The sequence below is a fragment of the Aptenodytes patagonicus genome, chromosome 1 (genome assembly GCF_965638725.1).
Source record: "Aptenodytes patagonicus chromosome 1, bAptPat1.pri.cur, whole genome shotgun sequence".
NCBI classification, from domain to species: domain Eukaryota; kingdom Metazoa; phylum Chordata; class Aves; order Sphenisciformes; family Spheniscidae; genus Aptenodytes; species Aptenodytes patagonicus.
The window spans coordinates 202,113,891-202,141,227 of NC_134949.1; the positions used below are offsets into that span (position 1 = coordinate 202,113,891).

Sequence of the window (27,337 nt, forward strand, 5' to 3'; positions counted from 1 at the left end):
TAATGATGCCAAAGTCCCTTCTGCAGATCCAGTCTGTCTCTGCTTTTTTTTCCCTGTAAAAAGTTTAGCCAAGTGTTAGTATTCTTAACTTAATATGACAAGACTACTGTTGCTGTTGCTGTTATTATTATTTACTGAGTGGCACATTAAAAGGAAAGAAAGTCTGTAAATTGAGATTGTTTCCAGCCAGCTATGATTAAAAGGCAGATCCCTGTATGTATGTCCAGCAATTGACAAACTAAGCAGAAATGTGCACTCACAGCCCAGAAGGCCAGTCATATCCTGGGCTGCATCGAAAGAAGCATGGCCAGCAGGTCGAGGGAGGTGATTCTGCCCCTCTCCTCTGCTCTGGTGAGACCCCACCTGGAGTACTGCATCCAGCTCTGGAGCCCTCAGCATAAGAAAGACACAGACCTGTTGGAGTGGGTCCAGAAGAGCACCACGAAAATGATCAGGGGGATGGAACACCTCTCCTATGAAGAAAAGCTGAGAGAGTTGGGGTTATTCAGCCTGGAGAAGAGAAGGCTTCGGGGAAACCTTCTTGCAGCCTATCAGTACTTAAAGGGGGCTTATAAAAAAGATGGCGGGAAACTTTTTAGCCCCTTTAGGGCCTGTTGCGACAGGACAAGGGGGAATGGCTTTAAAGTAAAAGGGGGTAGATTTAGACTAGCTATAAGGAAGGAATTTTTTACGCTGAGGGTGGTGAAGCACCGGCACAGGTTGCCCAGAGAGGTGGTGGATGCCCCATCCCTGGAAACATTCAAGGTCAGGTTGGACGGGGCTCTGAGCAACCTGATCTAGTGGAAGATGTCCCTGCTCGTTGCAGGGGTTTGGACTAGATGACCTTTAGAGGTCCCTTCCAACCCAAACTATTCTATGATTCTATCTAATATGGGTAGTGGGAATATAATCCCTTATAGCTCTTCATCTGGCTTCATGCAAACTAGTAATACTGTACTTGCAATAGTTAGTAACTGTTTTACATTTAATTCCTCCCATTTTGGATGCACTGACTCATGTATTTATTCACCTTTTAATTTATTTGTAATAATTAGGTTTCTGGAATAGCAGATGGAAGAAACATGGAACTCCTCTACATCTTCATGAGTGCTGAGAATAAAATGAAAGCCATTTTTGCTCATCCCCTGTATGAAAATGGCAATGTAACACAATGGCTATCTTGTCTGAACTAATAGCTACAATAATACTGTTTTTAAAACCAGAACAGTAAAGTGTTGACAAGTAAATCAATTATTAAATTGTAAATTAAGAAATTAAAAGACAATGAAAGTGGAAATGGGAACCCAAACAACTTATTGGTCACTACTAAGATTGAAAAAATCTGTTTTGCCACAAGGAAATGGGAAAATAGAAAATGAGAAAACTCTCATACAAGGTAGTGTATTTCTCTTACTGTTTGGAAAAAATAATAGGTTAACAATTTAAATAATTTAGATTGTATAACCTCAAACATTCAGTTCTCCTTAAACTGATGTAAATTCAGATTATTGTGATTGATGTCCAGAGATGTACCAATGTAAAATTTGTGCAAGGGCAACACTGAGATGCAGAATGAAAAGGTTCCAATTTTTCATTTAAAAATGTATTCTTTCAGCCTCACATTTTCTTCAGAGGAACTCCTATTGCATAGTATTTACCTTCCCACAAATATATTCTTACATTTTGTACACATGCATTCATACATCTAAGATATGGAAAACAACTATTAATAAATAACACAGTTAATTTCCCTAAGTTCATTGAGAGTATAGTTCACACATATTTTGCACTTCCTCCCACCAAAGACAGCAGAAAGCTTCCTACTTCAAAGACAGCAGCATCAAGCTCACTAAATGCTATCTGCAGATATTAAGGATCTTCAAGAGCTGAAAAGAACAAACCCAGGAAAGGGATTTGGAGTCTCATTTCACAAGTGCCAAGATGAATGTTAAAGACTAAAATTAGTTTTCAGCCTGGTTCTTTAACATGTCTCTGTAGGCTACTTTGCATTATGATTTTTTCAAGCACATATTAATACAACCTCAGTCCTACCTTTTAAAGTTTCCATAATGAACTTTTTGAGATAGTAAATATATTTGGCATCATCTCTCTTGGTGCTACCAGAAACAAACCAGCTGTTCTCCACAATGAATATTTGGGGTTTGTTATATTCACTGCTTATCCAGTAAAGGAGCTGCCTCAGGCTTATTGATTCCAACTGCTGGAATTTCATGTGGGAGTCCAAGAGCTGGAAACTCAGGGTAGCTCCAAAAGAAAGAGCAAAAAAGTCTGCTGTTCCCTTAATGTACTTCTTCTCAACTTCACTGAATTCAGGCAACAGAGATGAGAGGTTGCTCCTCATGCTCTCTGGATAGTCACCATCAATAAATATGGGCTTAGCAAACCAGCCGAGCACGAAATCAAGGGATTTTTGACATTCTTTTATGTTTTTTTCAGTCATACGTTGAGGTTTTATCCAGTGGGAGCTAAGGGCAATAGACACTTTTCCTCTTTGAGTTGGACGAAAATGGTCATTGTAGAGATGCCAGACTTTAGCATGGGCCTGTTGAAAAGAAAGACTGTAATCAATGCACCTGAAATTCCATTTTAAGTAACACAATCAGTCTCAAGTACTGACGTCCAGTGTCATGTAGTAACCACATAAACATGGCATTTGAGGGCTCAGCCTTATTCATTCATCAGCAGTTTACAACTCCTAAATTAACTTTTCTTTAATACCATATTAATACCATATATCAACTAGAAATCGCTAGTTGGTTGGGGAAAACAGCATCTCAGTTTTCCATGAGATACTATTCCAGGCACTGAACACACTTTTGGTAGCTAGTTAGACACCTTTATTAACTTCTGTTATTGAGTTCAGACATACTTCCAGTATTTACAAAAATAAAAATGTATTTAACTAAACATGTTTCAAAGTATGTTTTCATTATAGGAATATCACTTTATCTGTAGATTCACTGATATATAAAGAAGGAAGTTCTATTCTTAAGAACTGCCCAAATCTCTCAAACAATACAAGACAAAGAAACACCCTTGAACTTATTCCTCTTTGAACCAGAACACACAGTATAGGAAAAACTACCAATCTGGATTTAAAAAAGTCTGGTGAAAAACAATTTACCACAGCTCCTGAAAAATTATTCCAATGATTCAATTTAATTTGTTTTATTAAAATTTGCTATTTACCCCTAGCATCAGATTTCAACCGCTTGTCTTGGTATAATTTTATCTATTACTGTGAGGCGATCTTTTCTACCAGATTTCTTTCCTACGATCTTACAGAGTAAGTTGAAACAGTCTCTTGATGTTCCCTTTGAAAGCTAAATAGATTAAGTTCCTGGAGCCTTGCATTATCTTCAGGCATAACTTCAAGGCCTCTAACCAGTCTCACCGATTCTCTTCCTGTGATTCTCTTCCAATTTGTCATCATCTGTCTTAAACTGCAGAAGCAGAATTGGACATAATATGCCAGTGGTAGTCTTGCCAGCAGTAAAACCAGAGACAATTTAATACACTATTTCTGCTTATGTGGCCATAGCATTACACTGTGAGCATACGCTCATTTAAACTACCATATCTCCGCAGCCCTTCACCATCTAAAATGTATTTTTTCTTTGCACCTACCTTATCAAAGAATTTTGACTGCTCTATGAATCAACATTCCATCTTTTTGCCATCTACACATTAGTAGAAATTGTAATGCTTTTTTCTAGGTCATTGATAAAAAGGTAAAAAATATGAGATCTATTCATTAGAATAAAGCCTACCTAATAACTATTCCCAGTTTACATTTGCATTTTGAGACTTATCAGTTAGTATTTGTTCATATGTGCTGTGATGTCGTGAACCTCCATTCTTGCCATACAAAGTCACAGGAGTGATGAATATATATGACAGATTATTAATCAAAATGTCACACGCATTTTTAGCCCTCCCTGGCATATAAACCATATAGAAAGCCTTATAATTCCACTCCATGCAGTTAGTATGTTGGCAAATTTTGTCATTAATGTATTGATAGCTGCTGTTCATAGTTTCCTTTTCATACACTCTTACCATTCAAGTGCTGAACCACAATGATTTCCAGTAATAATCTTAAGCAATTAAGATTATTAATAATTTTTGACATAGACACTGTTAATTACCCAGGAAAAACAATGAATTCTATCATTCTACTGTTTTTGCAGAATTGTAATTTTCACTGCTGAGAGAAAAACAACTGGAAGTGAAGGACAACTAAAGGTAAGATCAATAATCAAGGCTCAGTTCAGCTGCCCCCATACAGAAACCTGCTGCCTTTGAGTCATCATGGGGTATATAAAACATCTGTGCAGATGTGACATCGGCTCTAGAGGAGACTAGACCCATGCCCTTTTAGAGTGGTTACCAAAACCCAAAGAGAACATCTTGGAAACTGTGAACCACAGTACACGCCTATGTGCGTGTATCTGAATCAAGCTCTCAGTTGCAAACTTCAATGTACATGCTCTCATCTATAATACATCAATAGCTCAAATAAATGTGATGCAGTCCTACCATCTGTCTATATTAATACAATGGATTTTGATGCTAGTGAGAAACTAAATATAGTAACCACTTCAAAGCCTCATGTCAAAATAAGAGCTGACCTAAGCACAGACTTAATTTTACTTCACGCTGAAGCTCCTTTACACTGATGAAAGAACAAAAGCCATTACGCACCATGACCAAAACGCTACACACCCAACACTTTAAATATGATTTTTAAAATACCATTGGGAAAAAATGTGCCACCACTTGCAACTCAAATTTGGACACCCAAATTTTCCCTCATAAAGGTGCTTCCTCTGTTGGACCTGACTCATCTCCAGATTTCCTGTCTCAAATGTTAAGATACCACTATGCACACTCTCAAACACACAATTTCATCTCTGTCATCTGCACTTGCAAGTATGCTGCCTACCCACAGAGCACCTCGAGGACTATGGAAGACTTGCCCCATAACTCTTGGCCCTCCCTACTCCCATCAGTGGAGAGAGATCTTCCAGCATTTTAGTAGCCTGGACTGATTCTACCATGAAGCAAGGAGGAAGGGAATCCCACAGGTTATCCCTCTCCACAGATAAGGAGGTGCTGTTCATCCCTCATTGCAATGAAAAAATATGAAGTGTAACAATGTGGGATTATCTCATTCAACTTTACTTTCTAAGCGGGTCATCTAGTCTGCCTCTATAGAAAATGAGAAGACTGGTGTCTAAAATATGCAGGGTGAGTCACTCTTTGGCAGTCCATCTCTCTCCACTGATGACAGACAAAACCTGTTATTTAGTTTAGACATGTTCTATGGACAGATGAAAGCAGGCAAGAAGCAGCCCACTTAAATATCTGCCCCCTGGAGTGTGCATGAAGTGGAATTATACTATTTCCATTAAAAAAACAGCTAAACATAGAAAATAGTGCATCAAAGTCCCCAGGCTCTGTGGACATAGATTAATGAAGTGGTTCAAAAATGCACAGAAATAAAGCTGGAAGAAGCCAGTGACAGAGCAGAGAGTCTCTATGGAAATCTGGGACAGAATTCATTTGCCTAAAATTAGGTGTCTAATGCAGTTTTAGAGACTTCAGAGTATTCTAGCCTCTAACTGCAGTTTCAGAAAGCTTGAGTCTCCCATAAATCCTAAGTCAGATCTCTCAGTCCCACAGAAACACCTGGGACACTATAGGATGTGTCAAATGATAATTTACACCTATACCTATCTTCAGGCAAATGAATCCCACTCCTAGGGTGGGACTCATTTTGAGCTGAAGACACTGTGTATTTCACTGTCCACATGTGAGCTAGATGCCCAAGCTCCCAGTATAGGCAATGGAGATCTCAGGCTCAACTCAGCTGCCTGAACAGAGTCATCTAGTTGCCTAGATGATACAACATCTAGTTGCCAGAACGATACAGGCCTACGTCACATCTGCCATTTCCATGCATATGTCCTAAATAGCCAGGGAAGTCTCACACAGCACTACTTACACTGAGCTAATGGGATCCCACCCAAGTCAATCTACTTAACGGAGCCTAGCGAGTGATTCCCCAGTACAGTACAGCAGCCATACCGTTGCATTCAGCAGGACCACTACTAGGTCCCAATAACTGTATGGATTAGTGGTAGGATTTAATGTAGGTCCCTAGACTTTTTTGAGATGCCTTACCTGAATGAGGGTGGCAGATATGATTCAGGACCCAATGGGAGACCCTGGTCTTCTGGAGCAGCAACTGGAGGCCAGGCAGAATATCCTAGGGCAGCTCAAAGGACACTATACCTTTGCTGGGACAACTGAAACCTCCTAGATGTCTATTACCTACAACTGGAGTTTAGCCTCCCAGATCATATACAAAGAAAACAAGTAGGAACCAATCTACCATCAGTTCCTTTATATTTATCAGAAATCTTACTTCCTGATCTCAGTGACTTACCTATTGGTACCTATTTTTAGTTCACAGCTGACTAGGTTTAAGATCATGGCAATCCACACTTCAGTGCTTATACTGACACAGCACGGTGACTCCATGTCCCTCGTTTTGCAAGGTGCTGAGGGGTCTTACTTTGCTCCTTGTTAGCTCAGACAGATGTGCAGTGCTGACAGATCACTTGGCTTGACTGGAAAACCTTACTAAAAAAGGCTGGTTACAAACTGGCTCTAGGAAGAGTTGTGCAGTCACTCATGTGTTACGAGCAGAACTAACTGCTAAAAGCTGCGTGCTGGTTTCCAGGCTGCTGAATTTGGGTAATCATGTCATTATTACTTGCTTTCAGAGAGTAGCACATATTGTTACATAACAAACACTTAGCTGATACCTGTTTGGGGGATACTACCCTACATTCTTGAACCTGCTGAGACTTGAGCTAAGCTGGTATTGGGAAAGCTGCGAATTACGATGGGGGCTCTCCGTGCTTACTAGCGTCTATTCTTCAGGAACAGACTGTCAGGAAATCTTTTAAACAGCATTTACCTTACCCTTAAAATGCTTACATCACTAAGAAAATCATGAAGTTTTATATCACCATGAAAATGAAAGAAAGTGACAAGATGTAGCTTGTCCTTAGCTAAGTCCGTTTGTATGTCTGTACTTCACTCAGGTTTCAGGCTCCAGTACAGTCCTGTTTTCAAATTGATACGGTCTTCTTCCCCTGACTTTCCCACCCAATATATCTATTCAGACCACGCTCTACCTATACTCAACTTGTGAAACTCTGATATTGATCATGTTAGATCAGCCTTAAAGAGATCCCTGCATGAGTCAGTCAATAATGCCAGAATCCAGCCTTGGTGAAGTGTCAAACACATTTCCAAGGCAGAAAAGCCCCCTGCAATGCCATAGCATGGGCTAGTCCTACAAAGTCCAAATTCCTGCAGCGATAGCAGAAATAATTCAACACAGGCAAACAGACTTCATAATCTGACACAGTCATGTCCTACTCTATTGCAGGACAGATCTACACAGTCCAAGAATTATGAGGTAAAGTCAATTTAGTAATACACAGACATTTGTTTGCCTGACTACTCATCTAAATTCCTGCCCAAGATCATTAAGACCTTCCTGAGACTGGCACTGATATGTATCATTCCGCAAGTTCTCGGTACTTACATCTATCATGATGCATAACCTTCACAAGAGCAAATCAAGAATTGTAATTGGGAACATCATGATTCCATAATTTGTGTTCATTACTCTAGAACAAGTGGTCTCAATTTTAAGTTGTGTGGCTTCTCAACCAATAATAATACCATTCATTTAACAAATAAACTGCACAAATAACCTGCTCTCCATGCTCAGATGAACTATGCTGTATTAACTCTCTATTTGCATGTTAACAAAACTGAATAGGAAAATGTTACTGAAACTCATTTAGCAATACAAAGAGAAGAGTTAATTGGAAAAGATGTGCAAAGGCTTTTTGATTACTAGAAACCAGGCTGATGTACCTCCAACAAAAACGTCATTATTCAGTCCTACATCAAAAGCCCTTCTGAAATTGATACAATTATTGGAATGACATGGGAAAGTCTAGTACATGATTAGTCAGAATGTGCCTTGTATCAAGAAGGGGAAAAATATAATGTGTTTTTTCCCCTGCATCATCAAAAGCAAGTATTTTAATTGAAAGCTACAACAAAGGATGTCACATTTCATGTAATGTTTCACCCTTAGATCCAAAGTCAAGTAGGTTTTACCCACACAGTCTTTGTGCAAACGTTCTCTTTCACAAGCAAATTATATTCTTAACACTGAGTAACAGATACAGGTATTTAAAAATTGCTTAAGGTTCTTCCCATATTTCAAAACTGGTAAGATAATATCTTCATGTATAAAGCACAGGACTTCGCTATAGATAGTATGTTAGTTATGTAGTAACTTCATTTTCCCTCTCTAATTCCTTCTCAAATATGTATTTTTCTACTTTTCTTTTTAGTCTGTTAACCATGTTTACCACAAATGATTGATACAATAAATTTGCTATTTTTACCAATCTCAACAACCTGGGACCAGAATTAGGCTTGTAAATGGTACATAGAACACCAAGTGAACATTTTTCAGTCTATAACCACTTAATGTAAAATTTGCTACAATTATAGCTTTAAGTATTGATCACACACCTGAACTACGCTGTTTTGTTCTGATTCTTTTCTCAATACAATTTAGTCACTGTTTTTCACACTGTGCTGGTCACTGTAACGTGCTGATGCCTTATGAACATGAACGAATTTATGCCTGCCATACATAAGGCAGGAAGCAATACCATTCCTATTTTAAGAATTGGGAACAGAGATATTATGACATGCGTAGAAGAAGAAAAATTAAACCAGGTACCTTAAGTTGTAGAGCAGTGTATTAACTCCAGAACAATACCCCTGTTTGGTATGATACTCACCTCTACAGAAAAACCACCAAAGATGGCATTAAATACTTGTCTGAAGGCACAGCAGCTAAATAAAAAAACCCTTTATCCCCATCACAGGCAAAATAGAGGAGATTTGCTAGCATGAGAATAAAAAGAAAGTAACCTGAAAGCACGAAGCTAAGCCACAGGCATCAAGATGCATTGCAGGTACTCCAAAAACATTAGTAGAAGGAAAAAAACAAAAAAGACCCCCCAAAAGATAAGAAAGGAGATAAGAGTTATTTTTACACTTTGAATTTGAAGTTTATGAAAAGTGTAAAAGCAGATGAAAGTCTGGGAAGGCTTGTACTTCCACATACTGTATGTATAAGCATAAGTGAATATTATCACAGATAGATACACAGGGGAGAGACACAAAGTGACCGCGATGTGACAGAAGGAAACCAAAACCCCCTTGATCTTCTTGTGTCAGGTGACTGCTGTAGGAAACCTCTCCTTTGAAGTACAGAAAGCCTAGACATTATGGCACGGGACGTGAGTTAAGGCTCTCTCAGACCCACCCTGCCTTGAAAGGCCACTTGCTCAGCAGGCACCCTGTGGTGTGGCAGCCAGAGGGAAGGCAGCTGGACTGTGCAATGCACTCTGCAAATCCCACCGTCACCATCAGAGGCGTACACCTTCAGGGGAGGGGACGCATCTCACCTCATTTTTGTCACCACCTGCATCTGAGCAATTCACAGGCACGGCAGAGGGGAAAGCTTCTAGGCCACAATTCGCCCAAGCCGTTTTTAATGCCCAGACAAGAGTGAGATGAGAAGTGCCTGTTCCCCTCCGCTCACCACACAGGCAGGCTGGCACAACCACTGGAGTCGACATCCTGTCCAAATAAACTAAAGCACCAGGAGATGAGTGGGCTGGGAAAGCAGTTTGAAGTCTCCTGAGACGTAACAGTCTGAAAATATAAAGGTCATCTGGAAAAGAATTAAGCGGCATTTGACTTTGAGAAGCAATGGGAGACGAGATAAAAATAGCTTTATTTCTGACAACAAGTGCTTCTGAGACACTTGATGTGTTTAATCATTTTCCGTTACCTCTGACAGAAAAGATTAATTACGGAACTGCACAAAAATAGTTCAAGGAATGTTGTGACCCATGTGAATATTAAAGATATGAGAGATTCTTAAACAGAGTACAAAAAGAAGATAAAAGTACAGAGCAGTCTGAGTGATTTAAAGCTGAGAGACAATCTTGCCGTACTGAAGGGAGCTAAAATAGTCCCTGCAAAAAGACTTGACTCTGATTGGAATCTGGGACACAATGCTCAGGCAGTATTTAGGGGAAGACCAAGATACAATCATTGCTATCAAAATTGTTTTGGGTGTGCTGGAGCTACATAAACATGTAAAAAGTCCAGAACTGAGACTGACCTGCAAAGCCCTCTATGAGAGCATGAACCTCTTTGAGGACAGGCCAGGCTCCAATCCTGTTGACATACTCAAGTACACAAAATACTGCAAAAAAGATAGAAGGGAAAAAGACAAGGAGAACTTAGTTGTAATCCACAAATGCAAGCACACAGAACTGCACAGGGTGTAGTAAACAGCACAAACCAAGACAATAATACCACTTTGCAAGAGTTGATAATCATCAGACAAATGTGCTGAACAAGGAGGATGAAAAAAGCACCATGACTTTGGAGGAACCCTTAATGGGAACGGTGGTACAGGTTGTGGCAACTGAATACATTACTAGCCCAAAAAGCAAACGGAACATTAATGGATTTTAAGTCACACTCTGCTTAGAGAGAAAGTAACACGGTGCTAGAAACAGTAGTGAGCAAAAAAGTTAAGCATATAAAACTCTCATAAAACTCTCATAAAACTAATATATCAAATATATACATAGAATATATAAAACTGATAAAATAATGCCCAGTGAGAGCACTGAGATTAAATGGATGCTAAAAACTGGAAAAGACAGTATTTGTAATAGTACCGGTGAGGAGAAGACATCCATTATGGCTCCAAACCTTTGGTTTCATGAAGGTTTGTACAAACTGGATGGAGAAGGAAACAGAACAACTGAAGAAGGAGTAGAGGACTGCCTGCAGGAAGCTCTCAAACTACAGAACAGAGCTTCAGAAGCCAAAAGCCACCGAACTCACAACTCTCCCCTGCGCTAAGGCAGAAGCCGAAAGAGAAGATAGGTAAGCCTGTTGCTCTAAAAAGTCATAGTGAGGAGAACAACCACAGTAACATACATACTCTTTAATGACATCACTTTAAAAAAAGAAACTAATTTTGGTTAAATACAGAATCAAAAGAACTAAATAAATATATAAAAGGCAAACATTGCCAATACCTTTACTGGTAAAAATTCTGGAAGAGGTGACTAATGTCAATCATCTGGTTTTCTGGTAGATGCACACAGGTAAGGCAAACACCCATCTATGTATATTCAACCCCCTCAATATAGCACTTGGAAATGCTTGTTCTACATACTGTGGAACTATGTTTGGCAACCCAAGTGTTTCACAGGGAGAAAGAATGTATTTCTGATGGTTTAGTGGAAGCACATGAAGAGAATTGCTTTGGAAAGTCTCAGTTCGCAGAAGCTAAACAAACAAAAAAGCCAATGACATATAATTAAAATAGTGTGTTAGAAAGAAAAATTTTCTTAGCAAGAGATAGAAGTAAACACAAATAAGACTAAAGCCCACCATCAATATGTGCGCCCGACGGACAAGGAAATGACAAAAAGATTTCAGCTTGCTTGGCCTAATCTAATTAGCTAAACCAACAACCCAGCTTGGAAAGACGTTGAAGACAACCTATAATTTTGGGTGATTATAGAATAAAGAACCCAGGTTACTCATTACCACTAGCCTTGCATTTAAAGCACCCAGAGTAGAAGCCCTATGCTCTGGTGTTAATGATCAACCCTGAATCTTATCCTGATCACACCAGCAGATTCAAAATAAATTCACAGAATCATCATAGAATCATAGAATGGTTTGGGTTGGAAGGGGCCTTTAAAGGTCATCTAGTCCAACCCTCCTGCAATAAGCAGGGACATCTTCATCAATGGACGCAACTGAAGCATGTATCTGTTCCTGGAGATGTACTGGAACATTTTGTGTGCAACTTAATGCTGAGAGTTTCCCAGGAGAAAGACAGCAAGAAATCCCTGTCATACCATTACTACAAGAACATCAACTGATACTGGATTTGGCAAATACATGTTTGTAGAGTTGGGAAAGGCTGACAGGCTGGCAGTCAGAAATTATTACTGAGGTACATTAATGAGCTGCCCTAAAAGCCCCAGAAGTTCACCTAGAGATGAATGGGTAGAGGGTTTTCCCCAGCTATGGTCCCAAAAGAAATTATATTGCAGGAATATTCATGCCAAAGTGTTTGAGTCCTGACCATCAGCCACAGAAGCAGTAAAAATATCCCCAAACCACAGAGAAAAGCTTATTGGAGTAACAAATAATTGCATGAAGATCAGGCATTTCTGATGCTCCAGTCTGGCCTATCATAAAAGCAGACAGCAGAATTTACTGGCTAATGGTTGAATTTTGAGCAATGAATTCTGTTACACCATAAACCACACCTGTTGTAGCAAAAATGCCGGAGTCTCGCATAACAGATTTAGCATATGCTGTCTTTGTGATCTTGTTATCAGGGCAAGGCTGGGAAGAATTTCTCCCTACATTTATGGGGCAGCAGTACCCCTTTATGGTGTACCCATCACCAAAGGATTTCACTGTGCTCCAGCTTTATGCAATAATCATAGCATCCAAACATGGGAAAAATTATCAGAGGCTGATCGAATCCATGTAATTTCATGAACAGATGATGTATTAACCCACAGCCAGACTCAGAGCTGAAAGAGTTAATTAAACAAGTGTAAGCCATAACTTTGGGAGCACAATTCTAAATGAATTGATGAACAGGTCAAGTGGTACAGGAAAGAGTAAAATATTTAGGAGTAGGCTAATCACCTTATCAACAATGAGCAAAATTAATACGAAGCTCCTTGCTCTACAAGTCTGCATGAGCTCAGATCTATTCTGGGTTTGTTTATTTTTCCCCAGGATTTTATATCCATGTTTGCAGATATGATTAATTCTTTAACCAAGTTGTTAAAGAAGGTGCAGCAATAGGAGTGGAGATCAGGTCAAAACCTGACCTCTTCAACACTCAAAAAAGGCTGGCAGAGGTAGCCACACTGGGGATGCTGTTCCAGCATGGCCACTTTATTTGTACTTTGTTACCCCTCCAGGAGCAGTAGAGGCCACGTTACCACAAAACCAAGGAAAGTCAGTCAGTTCACTCTGTACAAAAAGGAGCAGGTTGTGCTCCTGGGAGACTTCACACGGTGACCCAGAAATTACAGAGTGAGTGAAAGGCATAATTACCAAGCTCAACATATTTAAGAGTATCAATACAGTAGTGTGGGCTCAGCAGAAAAATGAACTACAACAATAGGTGGTTCCCAGAGCATACCATGGGGATCTCACCCAATTTGTTCACAAGAAAAGTCACTTTGAAGAGGCTAGAACAATAGAAAGGTAGCCCCCTCTGGGAGAAGACATTAAGCAATCGGTACAGAATTATTTAATATGTACTATAGTAAATGTTTCTACTACATAAACTAGACCCTCTCCCTTTTCAGCACCCAAAGATAACAGCTCCATGGTTGCAAATATAAATTGACAGGTTCTTTATCAATCTCACAACAGAACAGTAACTGCTGCAGTGCCCAGGTACATCACTACAAGGTAATGACAATCAGAGGTATGAGAACACCATGGCAGTGGTGGTTTGACTGGGTGCTACCCACCAAATGGCTTCAGAAGGTATTTCTGGATGAATGTGCTGGTGGATAGCTTTTCCCATTGTAAGTTCCTCTGTGAGAAAAAACAGCCACTGGGCAGCAACAGCAAAGAAGGAATTCGAAGAAATCTCCACCAGTGGAGGGTACCAATGAGTAATATGGAGGTATTTGGTCCTACACAGTTGGCACAGGAATTATAAATTCAGTTAATGTATATGCAACCAATATATTACAAGCTGTCAGAGACATACAACACAGCAGCCCCAAATGAATGAGGATCAAACAAAAATAATGATATGAAGTAAGCAACACCGTTTAATGACTGCAAAAACTTCAGGCTGTCAGACAGACAATGGCATGCAACAAGACTCGTATGTGCGCACAGGGCAAAGCTGAACATCATTAAGCAAGGTCAAAACAAAATTATTGTATCAGAGCTCTGTGCTATAATATAGGCAAACGCAACCCAGAATGAAGGGGACTCACTTGAGGTTATCTCTACAAAGATTTTTTTTTTAAACCAAACATTTCGGTTGTTCATGCCCAAATCTAACTCAGTCACTCACAACATGATAACCCGAGTTTACTCTGCTATAACCTTGGCTATGAAATTTAATCATTCTGAGATTAGAGCTGTGCATGAATGACAATGGGCTATGGAATAAGATGGAAAATTCCAGTCAGCCCTCTACAGGGATGCACAAAGCAGCTGATCAGGATAAGCAATACATATGTGAAGGTACCAGTTTTCAAACTTCAGACAACTGTTTAGATTACAATTTGACCAGATGTGAATATGGAATTCTGCCTTCTTTTTCTAATCAGTCTGCAACTGTTCATGTGAGATCCAGCTGTGTTTGCATGCATACTCAATATAAAGCAATCACTACAAACGATCTCATTGTGTATAACCTGCCTGAAATGTTCTGTTTTGTGCGCATGTAATAGAAATGACTGAAGGATGTGATTTCAATTATACACCTTTACAAGTAATGCTCAAATTGCAAAAATCACTGAAACTGCATACTAAATTAACTTTAATCCAGTAACTTTTGGAGTAGCTTTTGCGTGATTGTTGCAGATAATAAAGCATTCAACTGTAACATCTGAAGTCTAGTTGGTTGTAAAACAAGCCACAAAAGCAATGATTACAGTGAGCTGCAATAGCAAACAAATTACTCACAAACTACTGCAAAAGAGAAGGCGGGGTGTCATTCGTGATGGGAATCCCTCTTGTGTGGTCCCCTTCAGCTGCAGGAATTTTGGACTTGGCTCTACATCCTGTAGCTGTAATCCTACTTATACTTTTATACTTCATAATTTGTACCGAATAGAAGAGTATTAAGTGCTGAGCAAGTTGAGGAATAGCTATACCCTATACCCTGTGGACTACCCTCAGACCTATACAGCTTATCAGGAGGCCATACCAGGCAAGAAAGAGCTAACAGCTCCAAAAAGAATCACTGCTTGGTCCTGATCCATAGAAACCGTAGGATTCACAACATCATTGCTAGATTCAGGAGTGACAGCTCACAGTTTGCAGACTAATAAAAAAGGGGATTATAGCCCAGTAAATACAGTATTGCTATTGCTAGTACCAAGCTACAGGATGCATATGAACTTTATTTTGGCTCAACAGTCATGACTTATTGGGATCAGCTTAGTTGATCATGAGTCTGTTTTAGCTGCAAAACTGCTCAATGATCAGGGGAGGAGGGAACTATTGCCTGACTTGTTTTTTTCCCCCCTTTTGCTTAAAGCCGGCTCTGTGGTGGTATGGTTCTATCCAAATGGTATTACAGGCCTACTTCTAGGCAACTGAATCCCAACACTAATGCCAACTTAGGTCTGAGAGAGATCCTGCCTAACCTAGATCTGCTACTACAGAAGAGTATGGGTCATCTGTGAATCTTGTGTCCAACCTGTGAGGCACTGTTAATGTCATGGGCGTTCCACCATACGAATGGCAGCAGACATCTATGCTCAAGCAACTGAACCCCACCCCTATGGAGCAGAAAGCTGCTCCAGATCCTGACACATAGCATTAGATGTCAGAAGTGCTAATGTCCACTTGTGACCTAAGATTCAGTTGCTTAAACAGAGGCATCCAGTACTATTTGGGATGTTCTGGACTATCAAGACATCTGCATGGGCAGATACAACACAAGACCTGTGGGAAACCTGTGTCTTTTGGACTGGCAGCTGGAGGCAAGGCAGGATACTCTAGGCTTCTCAAATGGTACATGCTGGTCTATGTGTGCAACTTTTTTAGCCCTAGTGGCTTCTAAAGAGGTAGCCTTGTGATTGCATGAAGTTATGACCATGAGAAGGACATACACTGTGAAAGAGTATGTAAGACACTATCAAAATCCTGGAAAGATTCAGGGAAACCAGGAGGACCTAAGGTAAACATTTTCACTCCATAAGTCTTACACCAGCAACAACCCCTGAAAGGCTGACACAGTGAATCACAGGACCATGTAGATGGACAAGGCAATTAGAACTGAGTGACTTATAACCTAGTGGTCTTGATGCCTCAGTTGTCTGCCCATCTTTGCAACAGCACAGGGAACCATAAGGCTAACTGACAAGTTTTAATTAATACAATGGTTATTACTAGCTGTAATTCTTCCTTAATGTTATTGCTTCTATGATGTTAGGCTATGAAAGGAAGATCTGGGAAACTGTAGGAAGAATTAAAACCAGTTACTCAGCAAAGGCACATTTCATCAGTGGGGATACAGTCACTGGAGGAGGCAGACTTTGGTCAGGTATCTTTATTTTGAGGAATCGCCATACTCCTCAGCAGCCACCAAGAAGATAAAGTGCAGCTGTTCAAATCAGAACCCAGAAGAGGAGTGAGAAATTCCATTGCAGGGAAAGATGGGGGAAACGAGATTCATTGGGGGAAGAGAAACTCTTATGGTACAACATTTTTAAAGACTCAAATAACAAAGTGATGACTTCAGTCAAGAGATGGAGGGACAAAATGGGGCATCCAATTTTATGGTGGAAAAAAATTTTGAATCTTTGCATTTCTTCAGTGGCAAGGATGATTTATGTGTATTTATTCAGTCTTTTCTACGAGCTTTTGGCTACACTGCAGTCACAGATTAAACTGGATTCAATTTATATCTCCTTTGATTTGGGAAATACATTTAGAACCTCATCCAAAGCGTGATGAAACCATGAAAATACACTTTTGAGATATGAATAAGTCCCTTTATGTCTGTTTCTAAATGCATGTTTAATGGTAGATATAAAATTGCTCTATGACAGAGATGAGCGCTAACTCAAAGGCATACAAATAAAAGTTTTCCTGCTTTATTCTTGTAGTCTGCAAACATGATAAAAAGCACCATTTGAGCTAAAAGTTTGAATCTTGTAGAACAGAAAACTACAACAAACAAAAAGCATTTAAAATTAAATATCTAATCCTTACTTTATAAACACACTCTTCAAATTGTTGATTATCTGTAGAAATTAAGCTGGATTTCACCTGCTTGTATACAAGGAATCAAGCTAGTTTGGCTGACATAATATTGAATAAATGTTTTAATGTAGTTGCTAAGAAGCTAAATGTTAATAAAGTTGATATAAAAATACCAGCTACAGTTGTTTCATTTTTGAAAGTATATCCTGTATTTTTATACGATGCAATATAGAAAAGGGGGTTTACTACATCAATGTACTGCAATCTCAGCCTTAGCAATCAAGACGAGAAATCACATAAAAGACCTAAAACAGTTTTTATCCAATCCTTAGCGAAATAAAAAGAAAATTTAAAAAAAAAATAGAAAACAGCAAAAGAAAAGGAAGAGTATTGTCAGGGTAATTGTTTAGTCTAAGCCACACAGAAATGGACATGTGTTGGTTAATACAGTTGCAAATGCTAATTAACTACTCTCATTTCAGCAATCCTTGTTTCAATTTCTGTGCTCTCACCACCATAGTACTAGACACTTTCTGACCAGAATTAACATCATATTAACAGACTGAGCTATTCATAAATATTGTGTCAATTGGACAAATTTTAAACATACTTAACACAGTTAGGTTTAGACTTTACTCTGGCAGTGTAATGAGCACTTCTGGAGGCCTAGCATGTGATTTTTTAAAAGAACAACTTAGCATGTTTCAGGTTTCCTTAACCAGCTCTTTGCCAATTCTCTGTATGTATTCTCTTTTGGAGAGAAAATAGTTGTCTCCTGAAGAAGAGACAGTAACTTTGATACTGAGCTTTCTTTACATAAGAAACCTACAAAAGTTTATTTTCACTTTGGCTAACACTGCTGCAGAATGAAGTCTTTAAAATAATACTGAGTTGAAGGAACTGGCACAAGGGGAAACTGATAGAATTTATCTTTTGTCTAGTATTTCAAAGTGCAATACTAAACTTCAAATTGCTCTAGAACAAAATATAAAGCCAGTGATATCAAGACATTTGTATACATGAATGAGAGTCATCATTGGACTATGAATATAAAAAATGAAATGCCTGTTGTTGTGGTTTAACCCCAGCAGGCAACTAAGCACCACACAGCCACTCGCTCCGCCTTTTCTTTCTCCTACTGATTCCAGATACGGCTAAAAACTTCCTTTTTTTTCCTTGGCCTTTTTAAATATAGATACAGAAACATAAGGAGAAATTAAAATCTTAAGAAAGCAGTTAACTCACAGCTTCAGATACACTTTTTAAGCAATTTGTCTGGGATTGGCATTTGTTTCTGTATAACCATGTCTTTGGAAATTCTGCCAGTACACTGTAATATGTAAATATCCAATATCAAAGTACAATAATGTTTTCAATAATTTAAAGAAAACTTATTTTGGGAGAATTCCCAGTTTTAAGATCAAAATGTAGTAGAACAACAGAAATGCAAGTTCCCATATTTCCTGTAATGGCATCATTTCGTCCTCTTATGTTCACCTATATATATGCCCAAAAGTAACACTGCTCTGCTTCACAGTTACCATGAGGGTAGGTACATTAGCAGTTGTCAGGAGGCCACGTACAATTATGGTAATTAGGTCAATATCTAACAGTGAGACAGCTACCTACCATTTAAATATTGCCCGTTTTAAAGGAGGGCAGTTCGAAGTAGAAAGTTCGGAGAGATGCCTCATTTCTAAGTAATTGACCAAAGAGCTATACAGGTATAGCAAAAACTTGCAACAGATTTCCATGAAGACATCCATCAAAACGCTCTCAGAGCCACAGAGGTTTTTGTGAACTAGCTCAGTATTTGTTACAGTCCCACTCCTAGACAACAGACTGATCAGAGACATCTCAGGCTTAAATACAGGAGGACAGGAAGAGCAAGAAATCCAGTGACTGAATGTTTCTAAAATACTGTCTTTGATTTTTAGACGAGCACAAGCTCATGTAAGCAGCCAGATGGCTTACATATATTCTGGGCTTGTTAGATGGAAAGGGAGATTAACTGTACCTAATATAATTATAATATGTAGCTGGTTAATTTCCAGCCATACATCTACTTCAGCAAACAGTAGAGCTGAGGACCCAACATCTACGATAACCCACGGACCGGAAGCCGATTAGCAGCTGGATTACACTAAGTGTGCTCCTGCAGAGCAGTTTCCAGGTTACCTTCATCCAAAACCAATCCAGCTGGGTACTCTAAAACCACTTCAGGCTACGAACCATAGTACAGCAAATGGAGGCAACTAGGAGATTCACGTTGCACACACACTCCTGATTTGTACTGTAATGCTATTGTAGATGCATGCTTAAATAGCCTAACACTACAAAAGCATGAGAAGTTTTGTATTTTTTATCAAAATCAAACAGGAAAATAATCTTTCATTTTGAGAGATTCCATACGGTGCATAAGGTAGTGAGAGAGCTGTCCAGTCGTTTTGTCCTAGAGAAAAAGGTTTTCATTAGCCACAGCTACACCACCACAACCTTCAATGAGTACGTAGTACAAAGGATGGATTTAAGACAGGATACATTAAATCAGGATGATGCTTTAGATAGTAAGAAACTCACAGACTACACAGCTTACATGTAATCATGGTTCAATCAATGATGCTACAGGAAGCAGAGCAGCTGGCAGTTCAATAATTAACTAGTTGCCCAAACACCAACGAAAAGCAAATTGTTGGTCTGAATCAGGATCTGAAGGGCTTGAAGAGCCAGGCGTTTTGCTGAGATGAAGGGAAGAAGGCAGGGAGGGAGGAAGAAAGGCAGGAAGACAGGAGGGAAGAAAGTAGAAGAGATTGTATTGCATTAACTGAACTTTATTTTCACTGGAAGCTCTTTTACACATGAACGCTCTCATAGAAAAGCTAAGATACTGCGCAAGAGATGCATATGCAAGTTCTTACTGTCTTACTGAGAAGAAAAAAAGTCTCTGTAGAAATGAGCACTTGGAAAAAAAGTAAGGTTCCATCTATAGCAATCAAAACCCACTTTCCTCATACTAGTGAGATGCAAGAAAGCAGAGATGTTAGAAAGAAATACTGAAGAAAGAGTAGAGATGTTATGTACATATTTTGAAACATAAAATAACTCAGGAGTATTAGGATATGATTTATAGTTAGATGCATTAGATGTTTATTACCAAATGAGCCACTGGGCACATTTGGAAATACAGGGACAGTATATAAAGACAAACGGGATGCTCTGCTGGGTCAGATCAACAGTCCATCCAGCCCAGTACTACCTCTGATAGCAACAGCAGGACATGGTGCTATTTTAAAAGAGCAAGTGAGCCCAGTCACTTTCTGACATCTAGCCTCCTACTTCCCAGGCATCCACACCATGCTGCTGGGGATGTCTGGGAGTATGTTCCTGCCTGTTTTGTTTAGTATCTGCTTATGGACCCACTGTTCACGTATTTGCCTACTCCCTTTTTGAGTCTGCTGGTACAACCTGCTTCCAGAACCTGCTATGGCAATAAATTCCTGAAGTTCATGACCCGCTGTGTAAAAAGGACTGAACTGTTTTCTCCAAGTTTCTTTTATACTCCATGGAGAGAAACAGGAAATTCTAGGTTGCAATTTATCCTACCCTAGTGTAGATGGCTAAAATTGGTCAGAATTATCATGCCCTAAAAGTCTCTCCACTGAGCACACAGGGAGCATAATGTAACTAGTTCAGATGTAAATGTGTGCAATGCAAACATCTAAAGTCAAGTGAGATGAACCACACCCTTTAAGTCTTTAATTGGTCCTTTCCAAGTTAAAGTATATAGCTTAGCACAGTTTAATTAAATATACTTAATAGATATAAAGTAAGAGAAGTTTATTGCTACACTGAGAGTGCTGCCTCCGTAATCCCTCCTTTCAGGGATGACTCTGTGCTGCAGGAGAAAAATGGGAATGAAAGCAGAGTCATTCCACAAGCATGATCTACTGTAGACCAGGAGTTAGTTCTGCTAATTGTGAATCTCCCTAAGTTCCTGCATGATGACGACTAATCAACTGTCATGTTTTCATTGTGGACCCAACAAAGGATTTCACATAAAAGTATGAAACATTCTGAGCAAGGTACTGGAAATGCTTTAAATGATACAATATTCCAGAAGACTGTGATGAGTCGCATTACTGTGTAAGAACAATTCTGACTTCAGAGAATTTTCACAGAAATACAAAAAGTACCTTACTGAAAAAAATCATTACCATCTTTATGATCCTATCTACTATCTGCCGGGGATTAGGAAAACTGGATTACAAAATTAAGAAGAACCTCAAGGGCATCAGGTTCAACCCCCTGCTGCCATGAGCATATATATGACACAACCCTATTGTCCAGATTCACTTTAACATTGGCTATGTATTTTGTTCATACTACGCTCTCTGGAAGACTACTACAGAATCACACTTCACGAACGGTTTCCTTTTTTTCCTGATTTTCAGGTTAAATTTATTCATGTTCAGTCTAAACACTTTGGTTCTTGCATCAAAACTTACCCCGGACTTAGACAGCTATTTTCCTTCACTTGTTTCTACTTGATCTATTTATAGACAGCAAGTATATCCTCTCCCAGTGTTCTTGCTCAGGTAAACAAGCCATGTTCTTGCGAGGTAATTCCTCATCTCTGCTGGAAACATCACCTGATACAGACTAGAAACAAATGTGTCTTTGTCACAGCTGGATTATATTGGCATCTGATGGTCATGCTGTGATCAGCAAGTTCTCATCTTACGGAAAAAAATTTGTGAGTCTTTCTGTTCATCTGTTTATTATCCTGATTATCCTTTGCACTGGCAGTGTTTCCTAAAGTTCAGCTCATGCTGAATTAGTGCAATCCTACTCTGTGCCAAAGCATGGGAGTTAAAATACATTAAAAAGTTCAGCTGGGAACTGCCCTTGAGCCTGATGCTTCTACTTTCAGTGCAACTTATTGTGATACTCGCTTTAGCAATTTCCTAGCTACTGCTGAAAACTCCCTTCCTCCTGAACTGAAACAGTAATTCTCCATGTGCCACCATTTCAAGCATCCAGCTGAAAATACAGATTTATCAGGTTTATCACATTTTCTTTAATTAGTTATCACAGAAAGCTATCAGATGGGTCTGGCTTGACTTTGATACCATAAGTTCATAGTATTTTGTGTCCACTGCACCTGTAGTTATTTACATTAATCTAACCCACATCCTCATTAACCTTTCCTGTCTATGAATCCCAGTGCTCAACATGATCACCCTTCATGATAGATCAGACAAAAAGCATTAATTGGTTTTGGAAGTAGATTTTTTTTAATCCTATCTTCTTCCCCACTACCTGATGGCTGTATGTCTTTCCTTATGTTACTTTTCCTTAGGTGATTGAAGGATATCTTGTGATTTGTTTTAAAATAATTAGACTTTTTATTTTTAAGACTTAATTCACATTTTAAATTTTCTGCTTATCATAGTCAGTAAATACATATTGTATTACCTAAATTGAAATGAGGTTCAATAACTTCCTTGGAGAAAATAACAGGGCCCTCCAGGGAAGAGACATTTTTTGTTTCCAGGCAGAGATACTGAAAACTAGTACATGGTTTCCTTTTGCAAATCAGTTCCAACCAGGGTAAAAAAGACTGTGTTAATTTTAAAGTTTCAAACTTTATGTTTTTAACTACATTTTCCAAGGACTGCTCTCCTTACATTTTTGGAAAAGGCATGAAATGTTTTCAGCATCCTTCAACAGTCATGGTGGGTCAGTGGCAGCTGACTGGCAAAAGGGAGTGAAGAGCCACAGGATGGGGGTACTCAATGCTCATGAGATCTTACATGGGAAACTATGGCTATTTGGTTGCTCTGGTTTTACAGGACCAAGCGGGTGCTGCTGAGCACCCTTGTAGGGGGCAACTGCACTGACATGCATCAGCTGCTTCACTGTGTCAGAAGACTCAGCTCAGTGCTTAGGAAAACCAGGGGAGAGCATGAGATACAGGATTTCTCCACAGATATCACATGCCTGAAATAGATGAGACTCAGGCAAAATTTGCGTATGATCCGATCATGAGAGTCCACCATCTGAGAAGTCACGGGAATACAAAGTATCTCAAGCCAATTTTTGAACTAGCCCTTCAGTACTGCCTTCCTCTGTCATCTACCTCACCTCTCCCCACCCTCATTTGACTAAGTGTAAAAGTCTGTCTACAAAAAGTCTGGGTTTGAGTTTGTCACCACAGGTTTTGTCTATACCCCACAGAAAGAAATGGGACAATTAATTTTTTTTTTTTTTGGTCTTAGGATGAGAGACACCATGTCCACTTCTCTCCATTGCCCGTAAAAGGACCCTAGGATGGCGAGCTCAAATGTAGATGTCTCTGCTGAACATGTCTAAAATTAGCTCAAGTGTGATTGCTCTGCCCTGTGTTTATTTCTGCAGCCTGCAAAGGAGATGGCTCTACTGCAATGAAGCATCTACCTAGCAAAGCACATGCATATTTGTCCTGGTTTTGGTTGGGATAGAGTTAATTTTCTTCCTAGTAGCTGGTACAGTGCTGTGTTTTGGATTTAGGATGAGAATAATGTTGATAACACACCGATGTTTTAGTTGTTGCTAGGTAATGCTTACACTAGTCAAGGACTTTTCAGCTTTCCGTGTTCTACCAACTGAGAAGGCTGGAGGTGCACAAGAAGCTGGGAGGGGGCACAGCCAGGACAGCTGACCCCAACTGGCCAAAGGGACATTCCATACCATGTGACGTCATGCTCAGTACATAAACAGGGGGAAAGCTGGCCGGGGGGGCCGCTGCTTGGGGACTGGCTGGGCATCGGTCAGCAGGTGGTGAGCAACTGCATTGTGCATCACTTGCTTTGTATATTATTATTATTATTATTATTATTATTATTATTATTATTATTATTATTTTATTTCAATTATTAAACTGTTTTTATCTCAACCCACAAGTTTTCTCACTTTTACTCTTCTGATTCTCTCCCCCATCCACCGGGGGGGTGGGAGGGAGCAAGCGGCTGTCTGGTGCTCAGTTGCCGACTGAGGTTAAACCATGACAATATTGCATTCCTCCATCTTCATCCAGCCATCACCAGCCCTGATACAACACTGTTGTATGACTCTTGAGCTCCTGGTCCACCACTTCAAATTATGTGGCTCTATGCCAAAGGCTGGCAGGCAGCCAAGGACAGCTTAGTCCATGTCTTCACTCGCTAGTTGTGGTGCAGAGCCAAAGGACAAACAGCTACACCCCTGGTCAGCCCAGTGGACAGCTGGCTCAGAGCTGGAAAACAAGCCCTAGCTGCTCTTCCCTCTGGGATCACTGGGAATGCTGCCAAACCACTTTAAGAGAAATATCTTTACACTAGACCACATTTTATAACTGTTATTGAAAAGCCAACTTTTGAAAGGCCAAGCAGATGCCAAACTGTGTCTCAGAGTTGACGCATACACTGCCTGGAAGACAGCACAATCACACTGCTAAACTGCGGGGCAGGAGCAATTTTCCATGCTACAGCCTCACTCAAACCAGCAAAACACCCTGCTGCTGACAGCTGTAACTCAGGGTGGATATGAACCCTGGGTAGTTGAACACTGTTTTTTCAGCTGTTGGATAAATATAATTTGTTATTGATAATCTTTGCAGGCTGAAGACTGTCCCAGTTGTACCCAGTGCCAATACCAATGAGTTATTTTCATGCTACACACAAAGGGGAATGTGGGGACTCTGCAAACTGTAATCCCCATCCGACTCTCCTATTAGCACCATGAAGTGGAGCTTGAGAACTGGTGGCTGACTGACACTCAAACAGACCGCTTCTATATCAGCTGTGTCCACCCTTGATTAGGCACACTGGTTTTCCTTGCATGCTCTCCTTTGTCCTCAATCTGGAGGAGACAAGCTGATAAAAAAATTACTTGCGTATCTCCCAGACTACTCTTCAGCTAACCTATCCATTTCACAGCCAGCAAAACAAAGACAATTTTTTTCAGCTAGAAAAGGTATTTATCTGTATCCAAACTACCACATTATGCTACAGTTCCAATAATCTACATTGTTTGTCAGCATTTACATCGGCAGTGTCATTCCACCAGTGCAGAACTGCAGTGGTTTCATTGGACACACTCCAGAATGACACCTACTGCCTGTCTGTCTTCTGGACATACTCTAGCCTTTAAAGATTTTGAGACACAAAACTGAGGCTTTGGGCTGGTGCTTCCTAAATGTATGCATAGTTACTGCACAAAACAATAGTGAATTATTCAGCGTTGGGGTCAATAATTAATCTTACCAGAAACATAATGTGGGAACTAAGAAAGTAATATTTTCTTACACTTGCAGAAGAATAATAGTAGAACATAACAATCACTGCAATGGGTCAGGCTGTCGCACCCATCTCATTATCATTGAAGCAGTTCCAGAATAAGGTGCTTCAGAGAAAAATCTTCAGCTGCTTGCACCAGCCACTCAAAAATCTGGACTTGCTTTATTATGCAACTAGTGATGTAACAAAAAAGCTGAGTCTGTCTGGCAACTTTTTGGGCAATTGTCATTGCTAGTGTTTCTATCTTATACCCAATGTCAATGTTCGTGTCACAGGAAGCCTTGTTCTCTGATAGTTAACTGTTTAGTTTGGTAAATTATTCCATGGATTTGACATAGCAATTGACTCCCTTGTCTCTGTATACCTCCCACTATAACTTTTTCCCTTACATGTATAAATAGCTCAGGCATTTCTATGTGGTCTTGGGTCTACAAAATGCTAGTGCCCCACAAGTCTGCTTCCAGACCCTCCAGGTCCTTTCCCACATTGGGAACATGCTGCTCCAATGTATGTTTGACCCTTTCCAGTTCCTTTCTCTCTTTGTAGTTCACTTTTCCATACTCACCTCATTCCTAAAAAATATTCCCCAGGAGCACTCCCACAAAATGAACAGTCCTTCAGCAAAAAATGGAAAGGAGAGTCATGGATTATCAGGTTTAGTTGCCTCCAATAGTGTAGCAAGCTTTTAGCCCCAAACGCTACACAATAATATCCACTATATGTCCCCTCTTTTCCATGTTCGTGGCATTGTGAGCCACACAACAAATCCTGAGACCTTTAACGCAAGAAAAAACACGCAAAGCTCCAAACATCACAATGGGCCACAGGAATAAAACAGGAAAGAACAAAGATATCATCACAATCCTAAACCCTTGCCACAGAAGGCAAATTATTTAGGTAAAATGCCCTAATGATCCTGGGAACCTTGCCACCTTCCATGGCACAGAGAGAGGGAGAAGAGGCCCAACAAGAAACATCACTGTTCCTTGACAATATAAATTCCTTCCTGACCACCAGTCCAGAGCCCGCAAAACCAGATCCCACAGGCCAGCATCAGTATCTCATCCATACCTACGCTCATCCCCTCTGGTTTCTACAAACCTATTCCAAATTACCAGTTACACAGGAAACATTTCTGTCCAGAAGAGTCCAACCTGGGTAAAGTGGGATCTGACTGGTGTAGTTTAGGGTTCTCGCCTTGCACGGCTTAGCGATACAATGCTGTTTCTATAACCGTTTCACCACCAACCAATTTTAAAGTGGTCTCTATTCATTACCCTAAGCTGGGCTATAGAAAAAGGCTGTTTCTGAGCTACCCTGTGCTACAGTTTGCTGCTTCTAACATCCGGACTCAGAATGACTGTGCCAATTTGATGCTGCTTTTATTAGAATTTTCCCCCCTTTTAAGCAACTGCCTCCTTCAAGTACCACTTTTCTTTTTACCAGAAATAGGAAAGAGGAGCAGGATAAATCACTGAATAATTACAGTTTCACACAAAAGTGGCACAAGCAGCCCAGCTACAAATATGAGACATAGAGTAACCGCTACGGTGCAAGAATTCTGTCCTGACAGCTCTAAGACCTTTTTCATTTCTTTCATCAAAGAATAAAAGGCACCAATCTGCAGCTTCAAGAAGTCAGTCATATTGCAGCAGGTTACATAGCAATTTCACAAGGGTAAACTGACCCAATTTGAAGCAGTGGGCACTCATCCAATGAAAGAATAGAGAAGGCAGTGTGTGAAATGACTGACTCACTGTATCAAAATGAAATTTTTCAGTATCACATCTAAATGGAAAACCAAGAATTTCCATGGCAAAGTAAAAATAAACCGACTGATTTTTATTTCC

General features: G+C 39.8%; 1 protein-coding gene across 1 annotated transcript in view; it reads right to left on the reverse strand.

Moving 5' to 3' along the window:
* The window catches only part of KL (klotho), a 55,569-nt gene that overhangs the window by 17,209 nt on the left and 11,023 nt on the right, over positions 1 to 27,337 (reverse strand). The window contains exon 2 of the mRNA XM_076364270.1: positions 2,053 to 2,563. Coding sequence (XP_076220385.1) covers positions 2,053 to 2,563 — 511 coding nt within the window. The remainder of the gene's footprint in view (positions 1 to 2,052; positions 2,564 to 27,337) is intronic.